Source organism: Lontra canadensis, unplaced genomic scaffold (genome assembly GCF_010015895.1).
Source record: "Lontra canadensis isolate GAN:19392208 unplaced genomic scaffold, GSC_riverotter_1.0 scaffold150, whole genome shotgun sequence".
In the NCBI taxonomy this organism is placed as follows: Eukaryota; Metazoa; Chordata; class Mammalia; order Carnivora; family Mustelidae; genus Lontra; species Lontra canadensis.
Genome location: NW_022631144.1, coordinates 1,396,584 through 1,410,514, shown reverse-complemented (window position 1 = coordinate 1,410,514; position 13,931 = coordinate 1,396,584). Strand labels below are relative to the sequence as shown.

At 40.0% G+C, this 13,931-nt stretch overlaps 1 protein-coding gene across 4 annotated transcripts in view; it reads left to right on the top strand.

Annotated features, from left to right (window-relative positions):
• GNPTAB (N-acetylglucosamine-1-phosphate transferase subunits alpha and beta) overlaps positions 1 to 13,931 on the top strand; it is a 76,962-nt gene that overhangs the window by 19,862 nt on the left and 43,169 nt on the right. For 3 of the 4 annotated variants that reach the window (XM_032844291.1, XM_032844290.1, XM_032844294.1), the window contains one exon: positions 7,078 to 7,163. In XM_032844291.1, the coding sequence (XP_032700182.1) occupies positions 7,078 to 7,163 (86 nt within the window). Of the gene's footprint in view, positions 1 to 5,257; positions 5,262 to 7,077; positions 7,164 to 13,931 lie in introns of all 4 variants that reach the window. The other variant, XM_032844293.1, reaches the window with a different exon arrangement.

The following is a 13,931-nucleotide window of genomic DNA, read 5'->3' as shown; positions in this document are numbered from 1 at the left end:
CAAAACCTTTAGATCAAGAGTCAGTCACTTAACTGACTGAGCTACCCATACATCCTGCATGTCTCATTTCTACACTTGGAAAATTGAAAAAGGGACATTTGCTTTTATTTTTTTATTTTATTTTATTTTATTTATTTATTTTTTTTAAAGATTTTATTTATTTATTTGACAGAGAGAGAGAGAGAGATCACAAGTAGGCAGAGAGGCAGGCAGAGAGAGGAGGAAGCAGGCTCACTGCTGAGCAGAGAGCCCCATGCGGGGCTCGATCCCAGGACCCTGAGATCATGACCTGTGCCCAAGGCAGAGGCTTAACCCACTGAGCCACCCAGGAGCCCCAGGACATTTGCTTTTACAGAGTTTTATACCCTTGTGTGCTTAGCCTGCTGTTGTCTCTTTATTAACTCTAGCCTTTAGTTTTTACCTTGAGTATCCTGGAATGAATCCAAAGGCAGAAAGTCCTGGAAAGAAACCATTTCGTGTCAGCTGTTCCAGAATGTTTGCTTTATGAAACTAGTAGCCATATTTATTCATTCTAGAAGATTTATTGGTTTTGTGCTAGGCACTGTGCAAGGTTCTGGGAATGAAAATTAGAGATCAAGTTTTTGGCTTTGAGTTACTCACAGAGGTTTAGACAGATACTTAAACAGGTAAAGATATTGCAGGATGAACACGTGAACAGCTTGCATGAAAGTATTGCTGTACAGCCCTGTATGATCTGCACATCTTATTTATTCATCAGAATAATTATGTGACATACATGGCATTCCTACCTTCATTCTACAAGGGAAGAAGTTAAGAATCAACAAATGCCCTAGGTCATTTATTGATAGGCGTCAGATTGAAACTCCTGTCTTCTGATTGTAAATCTTGTGATCATTGCACTGTACACCAGTTCTCTTCTAGATAATTACCTTCCTCTTTTCCTTAAGCGGGGAATTCTTCTGATACAAAGGATTATGAGGCTTGTGTCTCAGTAACTGTTATTCTTACACAGGCATGCATTTGAACTTGTTCTAGGATTGTAAAAATCTTCAGCCAATGCATGTACCAGTTTTATAACTTTAAATAAAGTTTATCATCCACAATTTTTAGTATTTGTGTGCACGAGCCAGTTAAAGGACTGTTAGACATTCTAAAAATACTGGGGGCAAAACAAATTTATTATGGACTATGGTCATTTATAAACATGCCAGGGAAAGAGATCTGGGTCATTGAATTAAGGATGATAAACATAACCAGTTTTGGTATTGGTTGAATGACCACATTTATAAATGTATGTTTGACAAAGCTGGCTCTGTGTAAGCAAGCGTCAGAGGAGCTCAGCCTGGATGAAACTAAACAGGAACATGAGCTCTGGGGTTAGGTCGATTCACATCTCAGCCCCATTACACACTGCTGTGTGGCCTGGGGCTTCTCTTTGGGCAATGACCCATTGCAGTGCCTGCCTCACGGCTAGTACCTTGTTGCAGGGATTCAGTGGGGAGGAGAGGAGCACCTGGCATGGTGGTGCTTGGTGAATGTGGGAGTGTGCCCCTCCTCCTCTGTGATCAACACGTGAAGACTGACTGGCTGCAATTTGTAAAAAAAAAAAAAAAAAAAAAAAAAAAAAACAGAAAAAAGACCAAAAATTGATCTTGAATGCTTTGAATGCCATGATTATTAAAATGGAGTCGTAAAAGTGATAGATATTTTAAACTAGTAGAATAAACTACCTTTAGATGATTTTTTTTTCTTTAGATGATTTTTATATATTTGTCAGAAAGAGAGCACAAGCAGAGGGAGAAGCAGGCTTCCTGCTGAACAAGGAGCCTTATGTGGGACTCAATCCCAGGACCCTGAGATCATGACCTGAGCTGAAGGCAGACACTTAACCCACTGAGCCACCCAGGCATCCCTAGATGATTTTTATAATTGTTAATAATATATTGCTTATGTGGTATTTCAGAGTTCATGCAGTATTTTAGTAAATAGTATTCTAGTTCACTGTGTCTTAAGTTTTACCAACAAACCACTTTTAGTACATGGCAAAAAAAAGTAAATACTCTGAAAAGAATAGTGCAGAGAGGTGTGTGTAGAGGGGGGGTGGAAGGGATAGCGCAAAATGGCAAGTAGGAAATTTTTTTTTTTTAAGATTATATTTATTTATTTATTTGACAGAGATCACAAGTAGGCACAGAGAGAGGAAGGGAAGCAGGCTCCCTGCTGAGCAGAGAGCCTGCTGCAGGGCTCGATCCCAGGACTCTGGGATTATGACCTGAGCTGAAGGCAGAGGCTTTAACCCACTGAGCCACCTAGGCGCCCCAAAGAATAGTGTAGAGAGGTGCATGTGGAGGGGGTGGGAGGGATAGCACAAAATGGCAAGTAGGAAATTTTTTAAACGCCAGCGTTTTGTCTATAAAAATCACATCAGTTTTCTGGTTTTCTCCATAAAAATGTTGCAGTACTATCAATGTAATATTTTAAATGCTTTGCCATTAAAAATGATGGCTCAGAAAGATATGCTTTGTTTACTCCTGTCTTAGACTTTTTTTTAAATGCATGTCAAGGGAGAATCACTGTCCTACTGGAGAAACACAACAGACTGATAAAATACATTTTGTACTTAGTTCATAGTTGAGGAAATTGAGTACCCACAGTTACACAGCTACTAAATAGAAGAACTGGGAGGTTCTCCCCTTGGAGGTGTCCCATGTCCCAAGTCTCTAAACCCAATTTTTTTTTTTTTTTTTAAGAGTTTATTTATTTGGAGAAGATAAAGTGCTTACATGAGCAGCGGGAGGGGCAGAAGGAGAGCGAGGAGCAGATTCCCCACTGAGCAGGGAGCCCAGAGGACGCAGGCTCAATCCCAGTGCCCTGGGATCATGTCCTAAGCCAAAGGCAGATGCTTAGCCAACTGAGCCTCCCAGGTACCCCACCCCCAAGTCCAGTCTTAATGCTACTCCTCCTGTAACCAGATAATACTTACGAACAAGAAGATGGTATATAATGAATAGTGCTGGGTATGAGTTGATGATAAGTAGAATTGTAAGTAGTTCTGTATCCCCAAGCAGTTTATAACTTACTGGTCTGACAAGATGCTTCCACGAAGGGGAAAGTAAGTAATGATAAAAAAGCTAAGGGATGCAAGGCAAGAAATGTTAGAGGGCCATGAGTAATTGATTTCCAAATAAGCAGTAGAGATGAAAGTTAAGTTCTGAGGAGGAAGCATTTGGGTTGGACTGAAGAATATGGAAAGGCTTGGGCGCCTGGGTGGCTCAGTGGGTTAAAGCCTCTGCCTTTGGCTCAGGTCATGATCCCAGGGTCCTGGAATCGAGCCCCATATCGGGCTCTCTGCTCAGCGGGGAGCCTGCTTCCTCCTCTCTCTCTCTGCCTGCCTCTCTGCCTACTTGTGATCTCTGTCTGTCAAATAAATAAATAAACAAAAATCTTTAAAAAAAAAAAGAATATGGAAAGGCTTTGTGAACGGAAAGGGACTTGTTTTATAGTAGGTAGTATTTCTCTAACCTTTTTCTTCTGGTCTTTTGTTTATTGCTAATAATGGCTGAAAACAGTATCTCATTGCAAGCTTAGGTGTATTTTGGCTTTTTTGTTGTTTGAAAGTTATTTATATTTATATAGTTTACCCCAGAATAATTTCATAATGGCTCATTCAAATTTCTACTCTTTCCTACGCTACCCTTGATAGTGTAAGAAAATGATCTGCCACTTGTGCTCAGATGATTTTTCATTTCATTTACAAGGTTCCTTTTTGATCCCCCGTATAGCACATTACTTATTTCCTTAAAGAGTTTAGCAAGATTTCCCTAATAGGGTATAGTTGACGGTTGGGATTAAGCAGATAGGGCAAATGGTTGTGAAGGAAGAAGATCATGTTTCATTGTTGATGGGTTAAGGACCAGGGATAAGAGACCCAGAGGAGGCTGAAGACAGGAGGAGAAGAGACATGGTGTCCCAATGCAGTTGACATGTGGGTTCAGGGAAGAAACTGTGCCAGTCATGGTGCCAGCTGCACAGCCCTGCACCTCCTTCTGTCATATACTCTTAGGGGTGGAAGGGATTTCAAGGAAATTTGGTCAGATCCTGTTCATAAAATGTAAAACAGTTGTAGAAACAGCCTAAACAGACTAGAGTACTTACATAAGGTCTCATAAAAGTGACAGAGCTGGGATGAAACCTTGTGTCTCCTGAATCATAACCAAGCATTCCTACTACCTTCTCTGAAGTGTGCAAAACTCTTGGCTGATAGGAGAGGAGAACATTCCTAAATGTGATAGATAAGGACCCTTTGCTGCTGTTATTCTTTCTAATACACGAAAGTGGTTTAGAGATGGTGAGATTAATTTATCTGATGAAGGAAAGCACATTGTGTCAACATACAGTACATCAGCATTTCTCAGCCATTTGTGAAGTATGCCCTCTCTGATATTATCTTCCCATCTTCTGGATAGCACTATGAGCCAAGAACAATGATACTGAACTTTATTTATTGTTTGTTTTATAAAAATAATGTACTAGTTGTCCTTTTGCAGCTACATAGGGATATTGATGGAGAATCACTTCTTTTTTGAATTCAGTAAGTTGATCCAAGTCAATACAATATGTTATTAAAATAGATATACTTTATTTAGCAAAGATGGTTATTTTATAGCTATATGTCTGCCATTGGGTTTGGTGTTATGTGTGATACTACCATAGAGCTCATTGCCCTGTTCTTTTGGAATTTCCAGTCCAGTTGGGAGGCCAGTCGTATGCACACACAGCCTTAAATCTACCACGACTAAAATGGTAATCCCACCAGTGCTCATTCCCACTACACCTGTTCCTCCTATGTCATTAAGTGGCCCCACTGTCTCTTCAGTCACTCATATTAGAAATACCGGAAACCTAGCATCACCTCGCTTCTCTTCCCCTTCTTCACTCCCTCATCCAGTCTGGTAGCAGATCCCTCTAACACACCCTCAGTACCCCAGCTGAACTGTCAGCAGACTTCTGTTCATCCTTTAATACTACTAACATTGCTTCTTGAGGAAAATCTTTGTGTCTTCCTAAATGAGGTGCTCCTTCTTCAGTGCAGTTGTTGGCAGTAAAGTTCTGTTAATCATTGGCTGTACAGTTTGTTCAAGTCAAGGAACTTACTTTATTTCTCTTTAAAAATCCAGTACAAGGTACATTAGACCCTCAGTTTTTAAATCAGTACATTGAGTGATGGGAGGATTATTAGTTGAATTTGGGGTGTTTATAAAGCATTCCAGTGAAGTAAGGTTGTCAGGATAGACAGAGTTCAGATATTGAAAACCTGAATGCTGTGCAAAGAAAAGAGCAGTTATAGCTGAGCACATGGGTCCACACGGCCTCCCCTGTAGCCACATGTCATCACGTGACTGCATTCTGGCCATTGAAAACAGAAGTGGTAGGTGCCCCTTCCAAGAAGTTTCCTTAATGGAGGGGCATATCATTCCCTAGCTCACCTTTCTGCTGCCTGGAATGAAATCTAAATGATGGAGGTTCCCATGGTCATCTGAATGTACCAGGGCCACGCATCCTATGGTTTGCACAGTAGGAAGCTAGAAGAAGTCTTGGCAGGAAGGAGGGCATTCCAGGAAGAGGAATGAAATGAAAGGACACATTTGAAAGTCAGATAGAAAAAGATGACCTGGCAAAGGAGATTGAAAAGGAGTCACTAGAGTGATGGGAGGAAAGCTAGGGAAGTGGTTCAGTAAAGAGGAGCTGGGTAGCTGCTACCCAGTTGAGTAAGAGAGAGATGGGGAAAATGTCACTGGATTCCACAACATGGAGGCCTTGGTAAGACCCCAGACATGGTAAGGACAGAAGTGGTTTTGGAATGGCTGAAGGGTAAATGGAGCATAGAAGACTCTAAAGAAATTTGCCCTTGAAAGAGAGAATTTCAAATAGAAGGAACAACTGGCAGAGGGTGTGGAGTGAAGGGAAGGTTTTTCTGAGAGTACTGTAATAGGCTGATGAAAATAGTCCTGTTGTGAGGAAATGAGAGAACAGACAAGGTCTTGAGACAGGTTGATGAGATCCAGAGCAAATGGACAGAGATGGGGTGTTTGCAAGGAGGAAGGACACTTCACCTCTGGTGAAGGGAATGAAGAAGAATATGGAACACATGTGTTGGTGGATTTACAGATTTGGGGTGTAGACATGAGGGAGCTCCAGATAGGAGCTTTCCATTCTCTCCTTTATTTAGCAAGGTCATCAGCTGAAACTTGGTAGACAGTAAGGCTATCACTCCAATATCTTGTCAGTCTCTTCCTTATAGCTTTGTTCTGTGCTGTGAGGAGACTCTCCCAAGGTTTGGATGGACCATGTAGCTGCCTGAAAATCCTATAGTGCCTCTGCTTCCCATGGTACCTAGGGCACAATAGACACAGTTTCCCTTCTCAGCCCCATTCTCTCCACTTACTAGCTGTGTGCTCCCACCAAAGCCAGCTGCCCTGTTGCCCTGAAACCACTCACCCTTGCTGCTTCTCAGCCTTTGAACATGCTCTTGCAGCTCTGTCCCTTTCTCCCTACTTTGTGAACTCATTTTGTAAGACCCAATTCTCATATTGGGTCCTTTTAATTTTTTTTTTTAAGATTTTATTTATTTATTTGACAGAGATCACAAGTAGGCAGAGAGGCAGGCAGAGAGAGACGGAGAAGCAGGCTCCCTGCGGAGCAGAGAGCGCAATGCAGGGCTTGATCCCAGGACTCCTGAGATCATGACCTGAGCCGAAGGCAGAGGCTTAACCCACTGAGCCACTCACGGGCCCCCCTTTTAAATTTCTTTGATGCCCCTCCTCCCACAGGCCATTAACTATAGCTTTTATTTCTATATCTGTGTAACTATCCTTCTACTGTAGTTTTTATATCTAGACTGAGCACAGTGTATGATATATATATATATATATATATATATATATATATATATATGGTAGGCAGGGGGTGAATGGATGAATTTTGATTTCTTTTCCTGTTCCTTTAGTGATTCTTAACGAAATTAAAATGATACGAAAGTTCTATACTCTTAGTATTTGATGCAGGGTAAACATTTTTTCCCCCTTTGTTTCCTAGGTGGTTCTGGAATGGAGCCGGGATCAATACCACGTTTTGTTTGATTCCTACAGAGACAATATTGCTGGAAAGTCCTTTCAGAATCGGTAAGAAGATCAGTTTCGGAGAGCTGCTTATTTGGACTTTAAGTGATGAGTCATGAGATCACCCTTGTTTTAAATATAAGAGTTGAAGTTGAAGGGATTTTTCCAAGTGTAGAGAAGGTTTAACCTATTCAAGACCACTCCTATCTGAAGGAATCCTCAAATTTTATGACTGAAAAATCTGATTCCCAAAGAATAGTCCTGCCTTGCAGAGTTAGTTACATGATCTCATTTATCATTGCCCCAGTTCTGTGAAGTAAAGGTAATTCCATCCCCCTGCAGCATGAGGAACCCGAGTGCCTACCCTGGCCAGTATTATTCTTTTCCATGTCCTGGCCTGTATTCTTCTGTTGACATCTTCTGTTGACTCTGTTAACCAGGGCCAGTCCTGTGGAAGCCACAAGACTGACCCCTCACCCAGCTCTGTGATCACCACATCTTGCTGCTTCACTGTGAGGAGCAGCAAATAACCTCATAGGTTGGGTCTTTTTCTTTTTAACGCCAAGAGGCTTCTTGGTGCAGCCACTCTTGAATGCTACCTATCTTCAACCTTTCTTTTCCTTGTAGATTTTTTTCCTCCCTCAAAAGACAGACCTCAGAGTGGAATCAATCTTTTCTCACATCCTCCTTTTCTTCCTGTAGCTAAAATGAACTGCAATCTCCTTTTTGTTTTAATTATTACTTATATTGTTTTATATAATAAAAGCAGTTTATGTCAGTGGTTGAAAGCAGTTCAAATAATACAGAAAATAAAAGTTTATGCTTCTGTCTGTTCCATTTTTAACTTACCCTGATCTAGAGAAAGCATTATTAATGAATTTTGGTTGTAGATTCTTTGGGTAATCATCATTCTAACTTTAAAAAATAAATGGAGTTCTCTTCTTTTTTATTTACTCATTTTATGCAGTACTTATTGACTCTTTTCCGTTCCAACAGTGCACAGTGAATCATTACAGCGCAAGGAGCCATAGGTGACCAGAACAAATGTGGGGCAGCTCATAAGGGTAGTTAACCCCACAAAAGTCTAAATGTCAAAATCCTCCTTGATCCTGACTGTCCATTTCCCCCCGAGGATAGTTCTCATAAATCTTTCCCTGTGCTCTCACTGAACCAGAAAACCTAGTGAAACTATAAGTGACTACAGTTTGTATCAGTTGGCACACCTTGACAGTTTCCTGAGAACCTCTAGACTACATCACCAGTTGCTCTGGAGCCCTTGCCCCCTGCTTGGAAGCACTTCCTTGTCCCTCTCTTCACTCTATATGAGTGCCTTGTGGTTTCTGTCGAATAAGCGGGTTTTTAATTTACTGTGCTAATTGGATGTATGTACTGTTATAGTCGTGAATATCTTAGGGAGGAAGGGCTAACGGATTTTTTGATTGATGTTAAGCTTTACTCTTTGCTTCGTGCCTTATGTGTGAATGACATCCCAGACTTTGCTCCTTTAACAAAGAACGAGTCTTTGAGTCTTCCTCTGTTTTAGTCACTGAGATGTAACTCTGCAGTAAAGAATTGTGTCGTCCAGTGGGGAGAATGGCATGATAATCAAATAATTCGTGAACTAGGGAAACTCTAGGCTTTTCTCTTAGGATCTCTCTCTCTTTCTTTTTTAAAGATTTTATTTATTCACTTGAGAGAGAGAGCATGAGCAGGGGACGAGGCAGGGGCTTGAGAGAGAGAGCATGAGCAGGGGGTGAGGCAAAGGGAGAGGGAGAAACAGATTCCCACCGAGGAGGGGAGTCTGACGTGAGGCTTGATTCCAGGACCTAGAGATCATGACCTGAGCCAAGGGCAGACACTTAACCATTTGAGCCACCAGGCAACCCTTTTAACAGCTCTTAAAAACAGTTTTCAAAGACACTAGGGATGTGCGAAATCAAAACTATTTTTAATAACAATACTAACGTGTTATTTGCTTTTTTTTTTTTTTTTTTTTAACTGTGTTGACATTTGCACTGATCGTGTAAAAGCATTGATGGGTAAAACTGCCACACCTTAGCATGAGTCACTGTATTCTTCACTACCCCACATTTACATGGGTAGGATAAAAGCTAGCTTCACTTAAAAGTGTTCACCATGAAGCAGTAAAAGTTACTGATTTGATTATATCTTGATCCTTTGACCACACATCTTTTTAGTGTTCTTTGTAATGAAATGCACCTGACTGTATGCTGATTATTTTGAGGAAAAGCCCTGTGTGATTGAGTTGCAAGCTGGACTAGCCGTTCTGTTTCATGGAACACCATTGTCATAACTTGAAAGGACAGATGGCAGTATTATTACTCAGACTTGGTCATTTGGCAGATGTTTCTTGACAGTGAACAAAGCAATTCTGTCTCTTGAAGGAAGAGTAGTGGTATTCGTTGCCAGTGATAACATTTGAGCTTTCCGGTGAAAATAAGAATTTGGGAAATCTTGTTTCTACTATTGTGGGCTTAACAGCTTCACAGTATCATAAAGACGTATCTCTTTAGATCTGTGGCATTGTCCAAAAAAATCACATTTGTTAATATTGTAGAAAAAAAAAAGAAAGACATACGGCACCATTTAGCAGATCTGCATTAACTCAGTGAGCTCTTATTTTCCAGATAACCAATACATTGTTATAGGATTATTGTTACAGAGGTTACACAATCTTGCATGGGTAAAAAAGCCATTCAAAGTGCAAGAAGGACCAATGGATTTCAGTGGAAAAGCACAAAAAGTTCATTAATGTAGCTTCATATTCCACATTGCCACTAAGTTTTAAGCAACTACCAGTTACTTTGGTGTAGGACTAGAGAGGAAAACCCACTATTACCTGAAAAAGCTATTACAACTTTTTTGAAGATTTTATTTATTTGAGAAAGAGAGAGTGAGCAGGTGGAAAGGGCAGAGGGAGAGGGAGAAGCAGGCTCCCCGCTGAACAGGGAGCCCCACGCAGGGCTTGATCCCAGAACCTTGGGATCGTGACCTGAGCCAAAGGCAGATAGATGCTTAACAAACTGAGCTCCCCAAGGGGCCCCCATGAAAAGGCTAAAATACAACTTTCCTTTCCAACTAAATATCTGTATGAGCCTGGGTTTTCATTATAAACCAAAACAACACATGGGAGTAGATTGAACATGGAATATCTGAGGTGTTCGCTCTCTCCTACTAAGTCCTTAAAGAGATTGGCAGAAATGTAAAACAGTGCTTCTCTTCTCGCTAAACTTTTTTGTTGTTTTGGAAGATATTGTTATTTTCATTTAAAAAGTTGTTCATGGGGTGCCTGGGTGGTTCAGCCCTTAAGCGTCTGCCTTTGACTTAGGTCGTGATCTCAGGGTCCTGGGATCTAGCCCCATGTCAGACTCTCTGCTCAGTGGGGAGTCTGCTTCTCTCTCTCCCTCATCCTCTCTGCTCTCCCTCTCTCTCTCAAATAAATAAAATCTTTTTAAAAAGTTAATCATGTTAACATGTGAGGAGGTTTTTTGTTTTAAAATGAATATTACAGGGAAGCCTGGGTGGCTCAGTTGGTTAAGCGACTGCCTTCGGCTCTGGTCATGATCCTGGAGTCCCGGGATTGAGTCCCATATCAGACTCCCTGCTCGACAGGGAGTCTGCTTCTCCCTCTGACCCCCCCACTTCTCATGCTCATTCTCTCTCTCACACTCTCTCTCAAATAAATAAATAAAATCTTCTAAAAAAATGAATATTTTTAACGTTTTATTTTCAAATATGGCAAATATGAATAGTTATAATCTATAAACAAAAGCCTTTTGGGTTCTTAATAATTATTAAGTACGAAATGAATAATTATTAAGTGTTCTTTAACATAGCAGTTCCCAAAACTTTAGTGTGCAGCAGAATCCCATGGAAGGCTTCAGAAAATGCAAATCAGCCCCTGCCCCACCTCCCCACCCCCTGCTGGGTTTCTGAGTCTGGAGTTCTCAGAGGGGCCCACAGAATTTTCGTTTTAACAAGTTCACTGGTGACACTGAAGCTGCTGGTCTGGTGACTACACTTTGAGAACAATTCGTTCATGGATTCTTAATGAAATACAGTTTTCCTACTTTGTTTTCATTTTAGCCAGTTTTCCTAAGAAAAGCTCAAATGGATTGTCTTTTTTTAATCAAATATTTATCAAGCACCTACTCAACCTACTGTGCCTTATGCTGTGCTCATGCTGATGGCGCACACTTGCAGAAATCACTGTCCTGAAGGAGCTTCAAAACTTGAGAAGGAAAAGTAGCTGTAGAAAATTCACATATGGAGGTCAGCAGTTTTAATCAAACATTCTTGTTCTCTTTCTGAAAAATTTTGTGTATGTGTGTTAAATATTTCTCCTCCTAATTTTAGACTGCATTAAAATATAGTTTGATTTTTATATAAGGATGTTTCAAAATTACCTAATTTTGAAGATGACAAGTGAATGCATCATATGTAACATCACGTGTTCTGATATATTTTTAAAATACCATAATATTTATAGGAAATTTTCATTATTTTGCTAGTTTCTCTGCAAGTCTTTTTAATGTTATTAGAAGTGTTTAAAACAAAGTTCTATTCTATATGTCATTAAGAAGTAAATATGTAAATTATCGCTACTAATTTTGTGAGGCATTAAGTCAGTCTGGGACTAGTCTAGTCATCTCTAAAATGTAGGTGTTAGATTAATTAAGTGTAAAATCTTTTCCAACTCTTTGGATCTAAGGTACCATTTGAGTTTTCTTATCTATTTTATAAAATGTAGACGTAAGGGGCTACATTCATAGTGTCCTTTATATGTCATAGTGCCTGTATACTCAAACTAAACTGATTAAAATAGAAGCTGTATTACTGTCACTGTGGCTTTGGTTCTGAGTCATAGGTGACTTATTTAGTCTTCAGCTCTAAGATAAAGGCTTTCTTTTCATCTGGAAACTAAGATATAGTGGTCTCGTGGTTAGAAAGAAAGACTCAAACTCACTGTGGCTATGTTTAATAGTAGAAGAACAACTGACTCACTGACCTTGGGCAGATCACACGATCTCCTAGTTTGTTAGTTTAACACCAGAGAATTAAATTGATCATATAATACAAACTTACTAGAGCCAGTACATAAAACTATTATATACTTAATTTTTTCCCCATTTGAACATGTATGGATATTTCCTCATTCTATTAAAAAAATTTCTAATAGCAGGTAATTGCTTGTACAGGATAGCTTTGGAATGTGCAATCCTTTTTTTTTTTAATCTTCGGGAAAAAAAACCTTAAAAAATATGCCACCAAAGTAGTTTTTTCAGATTAATTTTTGGTCTAAGCTATTGGGAGTGAGATGACCTTGGATAATTTAGGTGGGGCAATGCAAGACATTTCTTTTTAATGGAAAAGACTGATATATATGTTGAGGGAATGAACTTAATTTAGCCAACAAGTATATGTTAAATCCCACTCATGTATCAGACCCTATTCCTAGGCATCTCGTGATGACCAGGAGGAACTCATTTACCCTTATACAGAACTGGCACTTTAGTGGGAAAGCTTTTTTTTTTTTTTTTTTAAATAACTTAAGCATGTGAACCACAACCTGTATATAAATAAATAGTTATCTTTGTGGATTTCTGGACTGGCAGCATTGCTGTACCTGGGAACTTGTTAGAAATGCAAGTTCTGGGGCCCCACGCCAGACCTAATGGGTCAGAAACTCTGGGTTGGAGCCTAACAATCTGTTTTACAAGCCATAAGGTGATTCTGATGCCTGCTAATATTTGAGAACCATCGGTATAATAACTGCATAAAAGAAAGCTTTCACTTATTGTTACGGTGAGGAGAGAGAACCTGAAGATAAAGGAAAGAGAGGAAGTTATTTTTATTTTTTTTTAATTTAATTTGATTTAATTGTGTGTGTGTGCATGTGTGTGTGTTCCAAAATTCATTGTTTAGAGGAAGAGAGGAAGTTATTAATGCAACAAGGCACAAAATGTATGGTACCACATCTGCTCTAGAGATAGTCTATCTAGTGGAAGATAGACATGCATAAAAACTAGTACAACATAGCGTGCTAAGGATTCCTTAGAGTACAGAGTATAATGGAAGCTGCATGGTAAGCAGTACATTCTCTTTGTGGAAGGTGAGGGAAGAGGGCAATTGGGGAAGGAGGAAGTGGTTCAACAAAGCATGAAAAAAAGGATATTTTAGGCAGAGGGAGAGGCATGTTCAAAGGCACAAAACCTTGCAAGTCTTACTTTATTGGGGTAAGTGACCAGAGTGTCTAAAGCACAAGGTGTAGATTATGACATGGTTTAGATGTTATTCTGCAGACAGTGGTAAACATTGTCAGGGGGGTTGGTAAATGTTCAGTTTTCACATATAGCTGAGTATTAGGTGATTCCTCATTTTTCCTTTGAAGCTCTGGGTCCCTGGTTCTCCTTTAACCTTCATCTTCTCATTTGCTCCTCCCTTTTCTCCCCTTATCTCTGCCACTCTGGCCTCTAGCCCCTTGAACATGCCAGTTAGGTATCTACTTTAGAGCATTTACACGTGGTATTCCCATTCTCTGAACCTTTTGTCCCCCAGTTATCCACATGGCTTGCTCTCTCACTTCCTTCACATCTTTGCTGAAATGCCACTTGCCTATGAGTCATGATGAACTCCTGTATCATAGGTCCAAAATAGACCTGAAAGATGGGGGAGTTTTGGCTAGGTTGGTAAAAGAAAGGGAAGGAGAGCTTTCAGCAGGGGTAAAACCTGAACAGAACACTAACACGAGACCTAGGTGAGATAGTCAAGAATTAGATGTCTGCCTGACTGCTTATGTTGAGGAAAATA